This window comes from Schistocerca piceifrons, chromosome 1 (assembly GCF_021461385.2).
Source record: "Schistocerca piceifrons isolate TAMUIC-IGC-003096 chromosome 1, iqSchPice1.1, whole genome shotgun sequence".
Lineage (NCBI taxonomy): Eukaryota > Metazoa > Arthropoda > Insecta > Orthoptera > Acrididae > Schistocerca > Schistocerca piceifrons.
Window position 1 is genome coordinate 161,489,373 of NC_060138.1, and position 19,889 is coordinate 161,509,261.

At 45.0% G+C, this 19,889-nt stretch overlaps 1 protein-coding gene across 1 annotated transcript in view; it reads left to right on the forward strand.

The window, feature by feature from the left end:
* Nucleotides 1–8,495, forward strand: part of LOC124795122 (ionotropic receptor 75a-like) — a 189,783-nt gene extending 181,288 nt beyond the window's left edge. Inside the window, exon 10 of the mRNA XM_047259024.1 lies at nt 8,327–8,495. Within this exon, the coding sequence (XP_047114980.1) occupies nt 8,327–8,495 (169 nt within the window). The remainder of the gene's footprint in view (nt 1–8,326) is intronic.
* The last annotated feature ends 11,394 nt before the right edge of the window (nt 8,496–19,889 follow it).

Below are 19,889 nucleotides of genomic sequence, written 5' to 3' on the forward strand. Positions count from 1 at the left end.
AGACGTGAGCAGTTGGAGTGGCATGCGACTCCTGATGCATCTAGACACGACTCTGACAGGTGACACTCTCGTAAGCATCCTGTCTGATCACCTGCATCCATTCATGCCCATTGTGCATTCCGACGGACTTCGGGAATTCCAGCAGGACAATGTTATACTCTACACGTCTGGAATTGCTACAGAGTGCCTCTAGGAACGCTCTCCTGAGGGTAAACACTCCCGCTGGTAACCAAACTCCGCATACATGAACATTATTTAGCATATGTGGGATGCTTTGCAACGAGCTGTTCTCCATCCGCTCGTACTCTTACGGATTCATGGTGTCATTTCCCTCCAGCACTACTTCAGACATTAGTCGAATCCATACCACGTCGTGTTGCGGCACTTCCGCGTGCTCACGGGGGCCCTACTCGATATTAGGCAGGTGTACCAGTTTCTTTGGCTCTTCAGAGTAGCTTGCAATCTCTAATGAAGAATTATCACAAAAATAAGTGATAGTTGCTAGACAACCAGTTACTATTTAGTATATTTGCGTATTCAGTCCTTTTAAACAATATCAAAACAGTAACAGCTTCAACAGTTTCTGTTGAAATTAATAAACTGTAGTCTAACAACTTGTGACGTCACTACAATTTTTTAAAACATATACTTAAGATAAACTCTTGGAATTTAAGAATTTTTATGAAAATTGACAACATAAGTATCAAATATTAGGTTGATGCATAAGTTTGTAGCGTTTGTATTTTGCATGTTCTTATTCTGATTGCTACGGGTTTATTTACCAACTATCATTTTTTATTTCTAGTTCACGCAACATACCGTCATTTTGAGATTTGGAAGTAGTGAGTGGAGCTGTGGGCGCTAGAAAATGAAGTGCCAAGTGGAGAAATCGGAACTTTCGCGAAATATTCTTCTGTTTGATTTCAATAGAAGAATTACGGCAGCCAGAAACAGTTGTCCTTGTATGGGGATAATGCCCTTGGACAGAGTGGTGCAGCTGTAGTCGTTGTACGGTTACACTATCAAATTTATTTGTCCAATATCTTTGTCAAAGAAATTTGATGGTGTAATAGGGAACTTTGTCAAATGTCGTCAAACATTTGATCAAATCTAATGCCTCGCTGTAGATTTGATCAAAGAAGTCACTTGTCTTCTGTGGACTGCAGTGTGACATGTTACCACGTTGAGCGCTAGCATTGCTGCAGCGTTCTGTCATCTGTAGTGTTTTTATAAACATTGCCAGTAAATACAATTGGTGTGTACCGACAACTACAAAATTAATAGAGATGTATGAAGCTGATGAGGCGCTTTACAACGTCAGGCACCCTGAATACAAAAATAGATTAAGAAGATTGGAGACCGGACCTGTTGACCTTGTAAGTAGGCTGTTCAGGTTTTCTTATTGGTAAAGCCACGTAGCTCTGTATGAAAATCACTGGCTGTGCTGTGTGCAGTCTGTGGTTAGTTTGCATTGTTGTCTGCCATTGTAGCGTTGGGCAGCTGGATGTGAACAGCGCGTAGTGTTGCGCAGTTGGAGGTGAGCCGCCAGCAGTGGTGAATATGGGGAAGTGAGATGGCGGATTTTTGAGAGCGGATGATCTGGACGTGTGTCCATCAGAAACAGTACATTTGTAAGAATGGATATCATGGACTGATATATATATTATCACTTTTGAACACTGTTGTGTCTAGACAAGACAGCCTAGACACAATGAGAGGAAGCCGAAAGGCACGCGCTAAGCTAAAGCTGGATGGTGAGAGGTCTGAAACAGGATACGTAATGAATGCTATAAAGAAAAGTACGTAGCTCCTGGAATACTTAAATTTAATCCATCCTTGTGGTACATCTGGAGATTGTGGCGATACAAGTGAGAGTCTTTAGATAGATGCAATGTTACTAATGACGCCTTGCTAGGTCGTAGCCATTGACTTAGCTGAAGGCTATTCTAACTATCTGCTCTGCAAATGAGCGAGGCTTCGTCAGTGTGCATCGCTAGCTACGTCGTCCGTACAACTGGGGCGAGTGCTAGTCAGTCTCTCGAGACCTGCCTTGTGGTGGCGCTCGGTCTGCGATCCCTGACAGTGGCGACACGCGAGTCCGACATGTACTAATGGACTGCGGCCGATTTAAAGCTACCACCTAGCAAGTGTGGTGTCTGGCGGTGACACCACATTCCTCCCCCGCAAATCGGCGAACGGTCGTGTTATAAGGCTTCCGCCCGCCGTGGGGAGGACCCCATGTTGACGTATGCGATGAGGTGGAGAGCCTAACAACAGGCGAGGCTGTGCCACCCGCACCCGGCCATTCGGTCCGAGGGGAGCTAGGAAACGCCTGAAAACCTAGTCCAGGGTGCACGTCAACATGCGGTGTATGCGCCCTTAAAGAGACAGGAGGGGCCGAAGGGTCGACCTCCATTGCGACGGGGTACCCGACGCGCGAAGACGCTATGTGGTCTGGAGCGGGCAAGAGTTCCATGGCGGAGGACAGCTGGTCACGGGAAGCGATCGGCGGCGCGTGACCCAGGGAGGCGCTTGGCGGCTGCAGCGAAGCGTCCACTGCGGGCGGCGCCGGCTGGAGGACAGGCGGCGGCGGCGGAGGCGGCAGCGGCGCGTCGCCATGGGGCAAAATGGAAGGCATCGTCGGTAACACCTGGGGATGAGGCGAGCCAGTAGATGGGTCCCCAGGGCGCTGACCGGACGGCACCGTCGCTGAAAGCAGGTGGGGAGCGGCAGAACCCGTGCGACGACAGAGGCGCAGCTGATTGAGATGCCGACGCACCTCACCAGAGGCCCCCAAAACCAAATACATCGCGCGGCCGAGGCAGCGAAGAATGCGCCCTGCGAGCCAACGCCGTGAACCTCGATAGTTGCGATAGAATACAACGTCGCCTGGAGCAAAAGCAGAAGTCTGTCGCTGCACAGGAACCTGATGCGGCGGGTGCAGCAAAGACATCAAGGTTCGATGAGGACGACCGTGGAGCAACTCAGCCGGGGAGCGACCATCTCGGGGCTGAGAGCGATACGATGACAAAAAGAGCAACAATACGTCCTCCCGAGAATGCGACTCTTTCAACTTCAACATCTGTGACTTGAAAGTCCGGACCAATCGTTCAGCGGCACCGTTTGACTGAGGCGAAAACGGCGCGGATGTCAGATGTTGAATACCATTGGCCTTGCAGAATGACTGAAATTCTGCGGACATGAATTGTGGGCCATTGTCGGAAACAATAGTCTGTGGAAGACCTTCAATGCAAAAGATAGCAGACAACGCTTGGATGGTGGCAGATGACGTCGTGGAAGACATCCGGACAACAAAAGGAAAATTACTGAAGGCATCTACCACAACCAACCATCTAGCATTCCGTCGTCCAGACGAACAGAACACCTTTATGGCGTAAGCGATGAAGCGGAGCTGAAATGGAAGTGGCATGCGGGATAAAGTTGGCATAGTAGCTAATTTTTCCCAACACACTCTGTAGCTGCTTCAAATTCTGCGGCGAAGGCAAGTCTTATATGGCACGGAGGTGCTCTGGACTGGGATGTATGCCTTGGGCATTGAGTACATGTCCCAGATATGGTAAGTCACGAGCAAAAAACACACATTTGTCCTTCCGCAAGCGAAGACCATTTTGTCGCAACACTTGAAATAATGTTCGTAGGTGTGCTAAATGCTCATCTGCTGTCTTTCCGGAGATCACAATATCGTCCAGATAGTTCACTGCAGTAGGGACCGACGCACAAACAGTTTGTAAATAGTGCTGAAACAATGCAGGGGCGGATGCACACCCAAATGGCAGTCTTTTGAATCGGTACAAACCAAGATGCGTGTTAACCACCAAGACACGCTGGGAATCCTCGTCCACTGGTATTTGCAAGTACGCATCTGCTACGTCCAACTTTGAAAAATATTGACCCGGGCACAGTTTATCAAAAAGATCTTCCGGGCGGGGTAAAGGATAAGTTGCAATCACTAGTTGTGGATTCACTGTTGCCTTGAAGTCCACACAAAGTCTCAGTTTTCCGGAAGGTTTTGGCAAAATTACTAAGAGGGAGGCCCAGAGAGAAGCTTGCACACGTTCAATTACACCTTGTGATTCTAAATCGTTTAATGTTCTTGCGACCTCATCACGCAATGCGTGAGGAACATTGCGGGCTCTGAAAAATTTCAGTTGCGCGTTGACTTTCAGTTCCAAATGTGCTTCATAGTTCTGAGCGCAACCTAAGCCCGGTGCAAAAATGTCGGCAAATTCTTCACACAGACGAGAAACACTGTCTGAAGGCACAGTCTGATTCACTGATAGGACCTGATTTACTATAGACATGTTAAACAACTGAAATAAATCTAAACCAAACAAGTTCACTGCAGTAGAAGAACAAAGAATGTAAAATGACACAAGTTTTGTGTGTCCCTTGTATGTAGCAAGAAGAGTGCACTGTCCTAGCACAGGGATATTCTGACCTGAATAACTATTTAACTGAACATTTGCGGCACACAACGGAGGTTTGCCCAGTTGTTTGTACGTGTCATGATTGAGCAATGAAACTGCAGCTCCGGTATCGAGCTGGAATGGTATGACCTTGCCATTAAAGTCCAAATCTACAAAAAGTTTATTGTCCTGCTGACGACAAGAGCGACTGTCTCGTGCAATTTGAACTGACACAGGTACAGCATCACTTGCTAATTGACGTGATTTCCGGCGACGTCGACGCACACTTTGTGTGGGACGAACACAGTCACTGTTAGAGACAGTGGCACTGGATGAAGTGGAATTAACTACATGAATGTCCATGGGCGACGGTTCACGAGCCTGAGTATTCGTGGTTCGATTCCGGTGCGAAGCAAAGGGCCTGGAATGGTTGGGATTGTCTGATCTGAGCTTTTTCTGGCAAACACTTTGAACATGTTCTTTCTTATTACAGAAAAAGCAAATAGCTTAGCGTGACGGGCAATTGTCATGCGAATGTCTAGTTGCACACTGCGGGCATGATTTCACTGCATTTGTAGTCTGGCGCGGCACACCTGGTGTAGAGCGTGGCGGTAGCTGCGTGGACGTGCGCGAGGGCAGTTTACCGGGCCGTGCAGCGCGCCCGGCAGGCCGGTTAATGTTACACACGGCTGGCGAAGTTGCAAATGATTCCTGAGCAAAGTCAAGCGTGTCTTGTCTATCCAATGTGTCTATCACTTGTTGAAGGGAGGGATTCACGAGTTTCAAAATCTGTTCCCGTATGCGAACATCAGAAACGTTCTGTGCAATTGCATCACGTACCATAGTATCTGAATAAGGGAGTCCACATTCACACTCAAAAGCACAATCCCGAGTAAGGCCTTGCAATGTTGCAACCCACTCCCTATTAGTCTGACCGGCCGTATGTTTCGTACGAAAGAAAGTATACCTTTTTGCAACTACATTAACTGTTTCCTTGAAATAGGCATCTAAAGCAGACAAAATTTCTTTGTAGGACAGAGTTGCTACGTCGCGTCGGGGAAATAATTTCACTATCACACGGCACGTTTGAACCCCTACACACGACAATAAATGAGGCTGCCGCTCATTACCTTGAATTCTGTAGGCGGCGAGATGAAATCCAACCTGGCGTGACCACTCCGTCCATGTTTCCTTAGCTGGGTCAAATTGCCGGAACATGGGTGCAACAGCATGTTGTGGCTGCGGTAGCGATGAAGCGGCGGCGGCCGCATCGTTTTGCAGTGCATGTTGACCCTGGACGAGCTGTCCCAGGGCATCCAATAACGCCTGCGTCTGCTGATTCTGCAAGCGATAAAATTCGGACAGTACATCTGGCGAAGCCATGACACAAGTAAATGTAAGCAATTTGAAAGAGCAAGACCCTTTCCGTTGACTCGTCGCCAATAATGTTGTGTCTAGACAAGACAGCCTAGACACAATGAGAGGAAGCCGAAAGGCACGCGCTAAGCTAAAACTGGATGGCGAGAGGTCTGAAACAGGATACGTAATGAATGCTATAAAGAAAAGTACGTAGCTCCTGGAATACTTAACTTTAATCCATCCTTGTGGTGCATCTGGAGATTGTGGCGATACAAGTGAGACTCTTTAGATACATGCAATGCTACTAATGACGCCTTGCTAGGTCGTAGCCATTGTCTTAGCTGAAGGCTATTCTAACTATCTGCTCTGCAAATGAGCGAGGCTTCGTCAGTGTGCATCGCTAGCTACGTCGTCCGTACAACTGGGACGAGTGCTAGTCAGTCTCTCGAGACCTGCCTTGTGGTGGCGCTCGGTCTGCGATCCCTGATAGTGGCGACATGCGGGTCCGACATGTACTGATGGACCGCGGCCGATTTAAAGCTACCACCTAGCAAGTGTGGTGTCTGGCGGTGACACCACAAACACTATTAAGGTAAATACATTGTTTGTTCTCTATCAAAATCTTTCATTTGCTAACTATGCCTATCAGTAGTTACTGCCTTCAGTAGTTCGAATCTTTTATTTAGCTGGCAGTAGTGGCGCTTGCTGTATTGCAGTAGTTCGAGTAACGAAGATTTTTGTGAGGTAAGTGATTTGTGAAACGTATAGGTTAATGTTAGTCAGGGCCATTCTCTTGTAGGGATTTTTGAAAGTCAGATTGCGTTGCGCTAAAAATATTGTGTGTCAGTTTAGTGTTGATCAGAATAAGCAAAGAGCGAAATGTCTGAGTACTTTCAGTTCTGCTCAACTGTTTGAAAATCAAATAAAAATGGTTCAAATGGCTCTGAGCACTATGGGACTCAACTGCTGAGGTCATTAGTCCCCTAGAACTTAGAACTAGTTAAACCTAACTAACCTAAGGACATCACAAACATCCATGCCCGAGGCAGGATTCGAACCTGCGACTGTAGCGGTCTTGCGGTTTCAGACTGCAGCGCCTTTAACCGCACAGGAAAATCAAATAACGTAAGGGATTTATCAGCACAGTAATTCACTAATTTTTCTAAGGGCACGTTTCATCCTGACCTAACCTATCCTCACCTAGCCTATCGTAACCTATCTCTCTCCTGTAGCAAGGAATCGGAGTGTTACAGTGAGCCTGTCTTCTGCAGATATAGCAGTTCTTAAGTGAGTGTTGTGCTTTGTCATATGAGGAAACTCTTCACTGAGCACATACAGAAATGTATGCTCATCCATTCTTAAGTAACTGATGTACGACTTGGCTCACGTAACAAGTTTTGTTGAATGCATTTATCGTGTCGTCGTAAAACCCACGGCTTCACCTAGGTACGTTTCCTTTTTTTTTTTTTTTTTTTTTTTTTTTTTGCCGCGCTTCTCTTCCACATGTGCACACAGTGCAATTGTGGTACATGCAACTGCTGCGGTTAATAACAAATTGTTGTTGTCAGCCAACTTGAACTTTGACGAAAAATATGATGACACTGTAATACCCCTTTTTAGCGCCACGTCAAAGATCTTTGTCAAATATATTTGACGAATATTTGATCACATCTTTGATCAAATCTTTGATAAAGAAATTTGATAGTGTAATACCACCCTAAGCGTAGCAAAGAAACTTTAGAAACGAATAAGCAACAGTAAAGTCCAACTATTACAAGAAGCAAAGTAAAGAGTGTCATGTAGTGCGAGGGTCCCGCTACTAAAGCGCAAGCGAACTGTCGGTTGACTATGACTGAAGACTGTCGAAGACTGCAACGCAGACTGCGATGTGTAGCGGTTGCCGGCCATCCTAGATCGCTTCGGCAGACGGCGCTCGTAATTGGAGCCATTGAAGACGTGGGCAATGGGCGCGCATTACTGGATCCGCTGAGCCACCGCGCAACGCTTAATGAGCCTCTGTAGGAAACGTACATTTCCTTTGCTAAATGTGAGACGCCGGTGGGAGTGGTATTGATCTATGGTACCACAAGGTTATTCTTATATCATCCGTAAAAACACTGTCCATTCCATTGCTCTTACAACTCCTTTTCTGTCTCTGATAGAATTTCAATGTCATTGGCAAATCTCAAAAATTTTATTTCTTCTCCCGGGACTTAAAACCTTGTTCCAAATTTTTCTTTGGTTTCTTTTATTGCGTTCTCAACGTAAAGTTTGAATAAGACTGGGGATAAGTTGCAACCCTTTCTCAATCTTTTATCAACCACTGCGCCCCTTCCATGCCTCTCGACTCTTACAACTGCCATCTGGTTTCTGTACGAGTTGTAAATAGACTAGGTTGTAATTAGTAGAGATATTTTGTTGAAAAACGTTTCTTTACCAACGTTAACCAGGCGCTAGCCGCTCCCTTGCTTGTATAAACTTCTTCTCAAGGAGCTCCCTCTTTTCTACTTGACGCCTTTTATTTTTTTACTTTTTTACAGGAACAGAAAGCAGTCATTTCTGCGAAGAGGACGCTCTGGCCACCGCACTGAGGGTCTGGTCGTGAACACGCCTCAGAGCCAGGAAGTCACCGCCTCGCAGTGGCAGCCTCTCCCGGTGTCTGCTGCTGTCCCTAGGACGGGGCCTCGCGTCTTTGCTTACTACGATTAGGAACTTAAGCGAACATCAGTCTAGTTTCAGGCTTGCTAAGTGGGTTCAAAGTTTTGGAATTACTGCTCTAGATTGCACATCAGAGTCTCTCTACAGAACAGTTTAAATTAGTAGTTCTTTGTGGCCTAATTTTTATTAGCAAGCTAAACTAAAGGTGGATTTTATTAAAGGAATCCTCGCTACTGAGAATGTTACGAACCATTTGTCAAACGTGTGATATTTTTACTGCACGTTTCGGGACTGACTTATCCCGTTGTCAAGTCCTTTGAGGCATACTGCAGGACGATATAAATATTTTATATGGTTGTCAGTACGTGTAGTGATGCGATGTATTGGTTTGTTTCCGTGTTTTATAGCACTTTATAATGGGATAACGTAGGCCAGAAACATGTTGTGGTAAAAATATCGTACGTTTGACAACTGGTCCGCAACATTTTAAGTACCGATTTATGAGACAGTTGTGCGATGGCTTCACAATAGATACAGAAATTCTCACTGGAGAATCATCATATGTGTTAACTCAGGTTTAGATGAAGTATGATGTTAGTACTTCTTTCTGACGTTAACGCATTCATCTGCACTGTTTACCTTTCTCATAAAATTTTCATTTCGACCATTAAGATTTTACGACTAACTGGCACCAAATAAAGTAAATATTCACTTAAGAAAAGATTTGTTAATACTTAAAATAAGCTATGTCTCGAAACAAAAAAATGGCTCTGAGCACTATGGGACCGTAGCGGTCTTGCGGTTCCAGACTGCAGCGCCTTTAACCGCACGGCCACTTCGGCCGGCTATGTCTCGAAATACTTTTGAATGTACGCTAACTATTGTACTCTTGTGAAGTTCCTTTTTTTTCCTGACACAGCTGCTTTTCATGACAATAATATCTGGTTTAGGCCCATATCTTCCATCTACAGACAGTACTATAAGAAAAGAGATAAAACCCTATATTAACATGTCTTAAACCAAGTAAACCTTTTTGGAAGTCCTATTCCTAAGTAAACTAAAATTAAAATGTGTGTGTGTGGTGAATAAACGTTCATTATATTCATCGTCAGACAAAATTTAATAACCAAATACAGTGAATTATATACGTATAACCAAATGCGCTTTGCTTCGCCTAGTCTTTGCCCTTGATGCGAACGTCCTCTATGCGAAAAACTGTTATGTACAAAAGCCATAGAATAGTTAAGAGTTGCAATAAAAGTTGAAACAATTATTCGTTATACAGGGGAAACCAAAATTCTTGCACTCAGACGCCACAGCCCGATACTGACAGTACAAAAATATCTGTAACAACATTTCGTTCCGTGCATATTTTCGGTAGAAAATTGACGTCAAAGAAACGCAAGTATCTTCATTCAAGAAGCTGAAACCCTGCTGCTCAGTTACTGCAATGAGCGGAAATTTGCGTTAGAATACTCGCGTTCAAGAGTTAGATTCTGGGTCTAGTTGTAATTTTTACTTCTTTTCAATACTGATTCATGTGGTATCTGGATTTTCAATCATTACACAGCCATTACGGCAGGTCTTACACAAAACACTTGCAGTTACATAATACGAACACGGGAATGGAAGCAGAACAGTTTTTTTTATCATGCTATCTTTAAAGAAGAGTTTTGCATTTAAATGTTTAGCGTATTGTCCTCTGCGCACTACACGCCTCCAAGGTGTCCGGTCCATTGGCAGCAATGTATCCATTTTCTTCGGTTATACACCTTTCCCAAAAGTCTAAAAAGGGAACAAGTGCGAGTTGGAGTCGCGTTCCGAGGGTTCGGCACCACCTTAATTACGTATGTCGTCAATTCACCTGCAGTTTTTGATGAATGAGTTTGAAAGTATCAGAATATTTTGATTGCAAGCATTTAAAAGCTGCCGGCCAGGGTGGACGAGCGGTTCTAGGCGCTACAGTCTGGAACCGCGAGACCGCTGCGGTCGCAGGTTCGAATCCTGCCTCGGGCATGGATGTGTGTAATGTCCTTAGGTTAGTTAGGTTTAAGTAGTTCTAAGTTCTAGGGGACTGATGACCTCAGATGTTAAGTCCAATAGTGCTCAGAGCCATTTAAAAGCTAAAATTTTTTGCTATGGTAAGGGACCGTACACCATAGTATTTGACATAAATTTCAACTTGATGCACGCATCCTTCCCAGAGAAATACAGGTCCTAACAGACGGACAGACAGAGAGATGGACAACGGAGTGATTCTATGATGGTTTCCTTTTTACCGATTGAGATACGAAATCCTAGAAGTATCGACTGCGGTCCTCTTCTTCTTAGTCTATCCCAGCTTTTTAGCTCTCCTGCAAATGTGAAAATCTCATCGCCCAAGCATATTGCTTCGCACTCCTTCACCAAGGACACTGAAGAGCTAAAGAAACCGTACAGGCATGCCTATTCAAATACAGAGATATATAAACAGGCAGAATACGGCACAGCGGTCGACAACGTCTAAATGTAACACAACAACTGTCTGGCGCAGTTGTTAATTTGGTTACTGCTGCTATAATAGCAGGTTATCAAGATTTAAGTGAGTTTTAACGTGGTGTTACAGTTGGCGCATGAGCGATGGGACCCAGCATCTCCGAGGTAGCAACGAAGTGGGGATTTTTCTGTACGAACATTTCACTAGTGTACCGTGAATATCAGCAATCCGGTGAAACATCAGACCTCCGACATCGTTGCGACCGGAGAAAGATTGTGTAAGAACGGGACCAACGACGACTGAAGAGAATCGTTCAACGTGACAGAAATGCAACCATTTTGCAGACTGCTGCCGATTTCGATTCTGGGCCATCAACAAGTGTCAGCGTGCGACCATTCAACGGAACATCATCAATATCCGGTTTGGGAGCTGAAGGCCCATTCGTGTACCCTTGTCGACTGCACGACACAAAGCTTTACGCCTCGCCTGGGCCCATGAACACCGACATTGGACTGTTGATGAGTGGAAACACGTTGCCTGGTCGGACGAGTCTCGTTCCAAATTGTATCGAGCAGATGGACGCGTACGGGTATGGAGACAACCTCATGAGTCCATGGACCCTGCATATCATCAGGGGACTGTTCAAGCTGGTGGAGGTTTTGTAATGGTGTGGGGCGAGTTCAGTAGGAGTGATATGGCACCCGTGATACGTCTAGATACGATTCCGACAAGTGACACGTACGTAAGCTTCCTATCTGATCACCTGTATCTGTTCATGTCCATTTTGCATACAGACGGACTTGGGCAATTGCAGCGGGACAATGCGACACCGTACACACCCAGAATTGCTGCAGAACGGCTTCAGGGACACTCTTCTGAGTTTAAACACTTCAGCTGCCCACTAAACTCCCCAGGCACAAACATTATTTAGCATATCTGGGAGGCATCCCTTGCGGTTCAGAAGAGGTCTCCACCCTCTCGTACTCTTATGGCTTTATGGACAGCCGACAGGATTCATGGTGTCAGTTCCCTCCAGCACTATTTCAGGCATTAATCGAGATCGTGCCACGTCGTGTTGCGGCACTTCTGCGTGCTCGCGGGGGCCCTACACGATACGTGTTTGAATCCATTATCCATGCCATTAGAACAATCGACTAGTACTAACTCTCATACTTGCCACTTTCATATTCATTAATTTTCACTAGGGCATTACGTCACTGATAAGGGTAACAGCCCACTTCACAGGTAATTAACAAACTCTGTTACCATTTGAATTACTATCTTCATATAAATACTAATTATATCATTCATCTTTCAGTTAACTGGCGGTTTTTATTGAATGCCATGTAAACGTTGAACATCTCCACAGTGAAAAGTTTTGAAGTTATTTCTACCCTTCAACAAATAATTAATTTTAACTGATTATTATTCTTCATGAATATTTCTGACATGTCTGACAAACAACTGTTATGTTCAATGTTAAGAAAACTGTGGTTGTAAAGTACTGTTGAAGAAACAATGTACTGCACAGGATTATTGGACAGACCGAAATAAGTAAAAAGCGTATTAAAAAGAGTAAAGTGCTAGTAACAAACGGGAAACAGGAGCGATTTGGCTAGAATACATTTTTCTGGCAACTGATAGCACTACCATTTGCGTCGTGGGGTGTTCGCATCATAGACCTTTAGCCCAGAATATCTATATCTGCATCTACACATCTACCTACATCTACTTAATCTACTTACTTTCTCCGCAAGCCACCTTACGACCAGTATCACTACAAGTCATTTCCTTTCCGCTTCCGCTAGCAAATAAAGGGAGGGAAAAACGAATACTCTATATGTCTCACCTTAATTTCTCTTATCTTATCTTCGTGGCCCTTATTCGAAAAGTAAAGGACGACATGGACCGTGCGGTACATTTAGGCATGCGTGCCCACTTTCTGCCAAGCTTGTTTCGACTACGCTGTAGAAGTTTCGCTGGGAATGCCTTACACTTCCTCCATACTGTCTCGATGTCTCCCCATGCTATTCCATATTTTTGGAGCCCCGAAGAAAGACCTTCCTGGCCGGCGATTTGCTTCGGACGAAGAGGTGCATGCCTGAGTTCAGGTATGGTTCCGTAGGTAAGTGCAAGCATTTTTCATGAAGGCACTCACAATGCTGTCTCACAGTGGGGTAAGCGTACAAACATTTATGGCAATTAATTTTGATATAATAATTAATTTACTCCGTTGCTACAGAGGAATGCTGAAGATTAGATGCGTAGATCACATAACTAATGAGGAAGTATTGAATAGGATTGGGGAGAAGAGGAGTTTGTGTCACAACTTGACTAGAGGAAGGGATCGGTTAGTAGGACATGTTCTGAGGCATCAAGGGATCACCAATTTAGTACTGGAGGGCAGCGTGGAGGGTAAAAATCGTAGAGGGAGACCAAGAGATGAATACACTAAGCAGATTCAGAAGGATGTAGGTTGCAGTAGGTACTGGGAGATGAAGAGCTTCTACAGGATAGAGTAGCATGGGGAGCTGCATCAAACCAGTCTCAGGACTGAAAGACAACAACAACAACAACAACAACAACCGTTTTTTATTTAATCTGTCTCGTTTTCATTTGACTGGCCATCTCATAAAGTTAGGTAATTAAGGTTTTGTTTGTCGGCAGATAAATGTCTGTAGTCCTGGTGCGGATTGAAATAAAAGCGTTTCAGTACCGTAACATTACGACAGAGGAACCGAAACAAAATTGCGTATCCTATCTACAGCGCGGAGTAACATGTAGAGATGGGTCGTTCGCGAACTAACGGGTCCAAAGGAACGATTCACCAAGATGAACGGAAGGAACGAGGAACGAATTCAGAACGGTCGTTTATAGTTCACTTCGGTCGCGGCTTTCTGCTTCTAGTTCCCGGGAACGGGAAACGGTCGGTCTCGTTCCCGCAACGGTACGTCGGCCGGTCACGTTCCAGCCTCGGTGCCGTTCCCGCCTGTCTCGGAGTCGGTCTCGCTCGCCCAGGCTCGTCCTTCTTCGCGTGGCCACTCGTCGCAGTTCCACTGCCGTCTGCTCCTAGTTAGTTCAGTATCCAGTTGTTGTTCGTTTCAATCGCTGCGGATCCCCATTCTAGATCTGTTTCAAACCTTTCTGAACTCTGCACTTCTGTTTCTTTTCGTATTCTATTACACATGGAAAGGAAGTCGGCACGTCACACACGAGTGGCGATTTTTCGTCTTTTTTTGATCCAAGGTAAAACAGCATGTTCATTGTTATGGAAGGTAGACCGACTAACAAACGAATGAAGCCCGCGCTCCATAATCGAGTGTCTGGTGTCACATATTGTAAGGAGAATACGACAACTTCTTCAACATTATTTCAGTGATACAGGGTGGCGCTCGAAAAATTGTCCCCGAATACTAGACTGCTGTTTTGTTGCTTGTATTAACTTATTTTTTATTTCTTTACCGCCTGATTATTACATGTTTATCTATTCTGCTCGTAGCGGTCATTAAGTCGTGCATAACTGGCGAGCAGTCTGTACTCGCGGCCGGTTTTTCGTGCGCCACCTTATATTATTTCAAAAAATGAACGATTCCCAATTTCAATTTTTGATATGAACCATATACCATGCACATATGAACGGTGGACGAGTAAATATGAACGGTTCCCAAAAATAAAACGATCATCGGTGAACTAGTTCCCAAAGATGAACGAGTTTGCCCATCTCTAGTAACATGCGGTAATTCATTTTCTGCAGTTGAAGGGTAACAGTGCTGCAACAGTCTATGCTGAGCTGGTCTAAGTGTAATGCACCAATGCACCATAGTATGACATTGTGATTAGGGGGACAAACGTCTCCATTATGGTGAGCAATTACGAATGGCGAATAACGAAATGCGGACCATCCTTCTGTGAAAGACGGAAAGAAAAGTGGAGGCTCCCGTGCTCAAATAACAGCATATCACAATCTAGGAGATAGTGGAAAAAGTGAAAATCATTCTTTGATATTATTTAAACATGTTTACAGGGCACTTTGAAAATGACACAAAGGCCGCGGCCCGCTGAGTTGCGCAACTTCTCACTCCCATTCAAACAACAACGAGGTGGCGCAGTGGACTAGCATTCAGAGAACGACGATGTGGCGATCCAGATTAAGGTTTTCTGTGATATCCCTCAAGCACTTAAGGAGAACGCCGGGATGGTTCCTATGAAAAGGCCATCCTTTCCTTCCTCACGTTTTGGTCAATCCGAGCTTCTGCTCCATGTATCGTGATCTCGCTGTCGAGAGACATTAAACATTAACCTTATTTCCCCCCCCCCCCCCCCATCCAAAAAACACACCGAACCAACGCAGCATCAGAAATTTTGCAGCTGTGTCAGTTCAACAAAGACGACTTCTCTAGTCACCTAATCACCAGGAACGATTTCAGCGTGTATTACTATAAAGTCAAACAAAGTAACATGGTGAACAATAGAAACATGTGGATTCATCAACGCCGAAAAAGGCGAAGACCCTACCATCATCGGTTACGGCCATACAGTGGTACTAACAACTTAAGCTCATAAAGGGAAAACAGCCACAGGAGTTAACCTCCGTAATCTCCTGAGATGTTTATGAGATGCTGTAGGGGCTGGGATTACGCGGGAAGGTGTCCATGGGGTGTTTTTGCTCCGCGGCAGCGCTCTAGCTCATTGGGAACAGGAGAGAATCACACATGCTGTCTCTTTACGCTATCAAATTGTACCTCCCTCCTCACCCCCGTTTTCCACTGTCAGGGTAGCCAGTGACTTCCTCCACTTTCGTTGCATGAAGAAACCATTGGGTGGCAGGCATTACCAGAAGGGTATCTAGGAGATTTATTAGGTGGAACATTCCCTGAACAATCAAAATGCAAACTTCTACAACTAAAGGCCTCCGCTAACCCATTCAGCCGGCAGCTGTGGCCGAGCGGTTCTAGGCGCTTCAGTCCGGAACGGCGCTGCTGCTACGCTCACAGGTTCGAATCCTGCCTCGGGCATGGATGTGTGTGACGTCCTTAGGTTAGTTAGGTTTAAGCAGTTCTAAGTCTAGGGGATTGATGACGTCACATGTTAAGTCCCATAGTTCTTAGAGCCATTTGAACCATTTTTTAAGTCATTCGTTGCTGGGAAAAAAAGTGTCGAATTGAAACTCAATATGTACAGTTCCATGATTGTAGCTTGATTTTCTCGAGGTGATACCTAAAATTTTATGGTTATCCCCAGTACAAGTCCCTTTATTAAGATACGACCTTCATGTTCTTGGAATACCATATACGTTCCTCAAAGATATCTGTGGGTTGCTTCCCACCCGCTGCACATACATCCGGTCGATCAAATAGATGCTAGGCCAACGCACAATTTGTTAAGGCCTTCTTCAGGAGGCTATCCTCAGCGTTATTTTACATATTTTATATACTAACGATACTGAAGCTTCATTATCATCGCTTCTAAAACTATTCAATACGCTGTTTGTAGATGCCTATACTCAGTTGCCATGCCTCTCCAGATTACCTGCCACTGTCTAGATCTCGATGAGACGTAACTTGAAGCAACGCCGGTAACGCATGAGGTAGCAATACCTCCTTACAATTCGCAGGTGATGGTGTTTACTAGTAAACGTATGCAGCATCTTGCTCCGCAGATGAAGTTAGGGGACATTATGGTATAAGTAAACTCGACTACACTAGTCGTCAGGCCAGTCTACGACTCACATCTGACGTCATTTGCCAACATGAGACATCTGGTTCCAAGGTTCGAACAGCGGTAAACGTTCTCCAAGCGTCAGCTCCATGCTTGGTGGGACGCACATACCGCTACAGTGCGACCCCATATTGATTACTGTGCTTACACGTTAGCAGACTGGGCTCGCAATCTGGAGGATGACGATTCAAATCCCCGTCCGGCCAACCAGATTTAGGTTTGTCGTAATTTCCTTTCGAACGACGTCGCCGCTTTCCCTCCCGACTGTCACTAATCTGAGCTTGTGTTCAGTCTCTACTGGTCTCGTTGTCGACGGGGCAATAAACATTGATCTTCCTTCCTTCCTTGTGTTCTTACACATACTAGACATACCGCCTTAGGGGATCGCAGTGACAGACCCGTGAACGATTTCCTTTATTATACTTTGCAGCGACAGGTCACACAAATTTTTTACTTCGACGAGTTACTACGTAACGTAATCAAATTATCTGGTGACGGCTTGCTGAAGAGTCGAACTGGTTATTCTGGTACCGCTCGCCGCGGAATTTGGATCCCCGCCAGACGTCATGGACGTCGAAGACCCCTCGAGGTCTCTGCACCACCACGCCGTAAGCTGTGGCGGCGCGCGCCTCCTGGCCCGCATTAAGTGAGAGGGCGCCACAGTGGAACACGTGGTTGCAGCGGCCAATAGCGGCGCTCCCGATAGAGTACTTACGCGCCTGCCTCTCACTCAGCCAGAAAAAAAAATTTGCATTGCCAACCCTTTGCTTAATGTTTTAACTTTCCACAATTTTCCGCCGTTTTGCAATTTAAGTCACCGTTTTATCGCCTGCTTTTATTGTTTCTTATCTTCTTCTTACGTTTTAAAAAGTCTGTAGGCTGCAGAGCAGCGTACTAAGCTGCTGCCAGCCCGCCGCCTTCGGGGGGAATCGAAATTCAATAAAGGAAAAAAAAAAAAAAAGCAGCATAGCCAGCGAGTCTAATCCTCGCGTGAGTCTCGACACATCGCCTCGACAACAGACAGCCTGTTTATCGTTCTTTGTTTTCATTAACAGTGGACGTCTTGGATTCATGTGGTTGTCTCTGTCACTCCGGTGCTTCTTGTGTGTTGTCGTCGTAACGTCTCTCTCCATCGTCCGTCGTTGTTTCGTGTCCGTCCTTCCCGTTCGTTTGTTTGTTCGCGGGCCGCTCTCCGTTTGGTCCCGCCGCGCTTTCTTGGCCACCCCGAGACCGTTCTGGTCGCGGTCACAACAGGTTACAACAGTTATGATTATATTTGTATGCCCTGAGAATTAAAATAAAAAAATTATATTACAATACAGTCTTTCGACAGGAGCAACAAGTTGTCATTCGCCAAATTAGACAAACAATAGTACGTACTACTGCGTTAGTATCTGTATTGAAGTGATGCCTTCGACATCAACTAATCTTCTGTTTATGGAAGAAGCGAAAATTCTCCTCCATATGCGGCGTCAGTTCCTGGCGGATAAATGTATGTTGCATAGAATCCACTCATTGGAACACCTCTCCTTCCCTACTGAAATGACCACGTCTGGGATTGTTCGGTAGCGTGATGCAAGTCTCTCTGACACCTCTTCAGTGATTTGCTTGTCTTGATGACGAAGATGAGATGAAATAATTAGGACAACACAAACATCCAGCCTCCGAACGACGAAAACTCAAAGCCAGTCGGGATTGGAACCAGGGACTCCTAATCCACAAGCCACTGCACCCCCGAACTACTTTTCTCTTAAGTTATACAGACATTAACTGAGCTACAGAATGTTCGTGGAACCAAGTATTGTTTCTCTCCTGAAAAAAAAAAAAGTACACTACTTATTACGAAAGCTTCTCATACACAAACAGCAGTTGACCGCCGTTGCCTGGTGAAACATTGTTGTGATGCCTCGTGTAAGGAGGAGAAATGCGTGCCATCACATTTCCGACTTTGATAAAGGTCGTATTGTAGCCTATCGCGATTGCGGTTTATCGTATCGCGACATTGCTGCTCGCGTTGGTCGAGATCCAATGACTGTTAGCAGAATATGGAATCGGTGGGTTCAGGAGGGTAATACGGAACGCCGTGCTGGTTCCCAACGGCCTCGTATCACTAGCAGTCGAGATGACAGGCATCTATCCGCATGGCTGTAACGGATCGTGCAGCCACGTCTCGATCCCTGAGTCAACAGATGGGGACGTTTACAAGACAACAACCATCTGCACGAACAGTTCTGATGACCTCAGGTGTTAAGTATATATGGAATTTGTGCAGTATATAGGGAATTTTATCGCCAGAGGAGACCTTTCAAAATTTGGCGCTGTAGAACTTAAGTGTAGTTTCTCTGGTTTCATCGCACTGACTCCAACGTAGCGAATATGTGGATGTTGTTGGAGAGAAGTGGCTCTAAACCTGAGCTTAATTATCGCCTGAGGGATAAAATGAAATTTTCTGAGTGGTAAAAACAAAAGGGTTCGATTGTATTTCGGTCTCGAAACTAAATTAGTTTGAAAAGACTACTATACTAGTAAGTTAACAATAGTTACGTTTTTGTTTAAATACTGGTTTTAGCGTGGTGGAGGCTGTAGCTTGTGAAACGAATATATGATCAATATCTTCCTCATACAGCCCACCCAATACACACATATTTTGTACTTTGTACCAGGCACCTGCAACATTCACATACGGTTAAATATCTCATGGAAATGTAAATATATAATGGCTACAACATTGTTGTATTATTGTTACTGTTTTCATTAGTGGCAGTAGTAAGACACAAAGCTATGGCAGCCTGAAGTTCTCAAATTTCTGTCAGTCCAGGAATCATACTTTTCACACGGCTGATTTTTAAGTGGAGGTACAGGGTGCGGAAGAAACAAGTGCCTCTAGGGAGAAGAGTGGTGCAGAAGAAGTACGTTTCGTAATATTTCCATCAATTTCTTTTCTGAGGAAAGGTATCTCTTACTTTAGATGGAAAATGCATCATAATTCTATAAAAAGGTGGTCAGAAATAAACAGTACCAGTCGTCTCAATGATTCACTAGTTGATGATTTAATAAAGCTCCTTCAAAAATCAAAAATCGTTTACCTCCAGTTATCGTAAGAATGAATGTGCTCAGATAACATCCTTTTGCATGCTATAGCTTCGTTAGCTGCTAATGTTGATGGCTCTGAGCACTATGGGACTCAACTGCTGTGCTCATCAGTCCATGCCCGAGGCAGGATTCGAACCTGCGACCGTAGCAGTCGCACG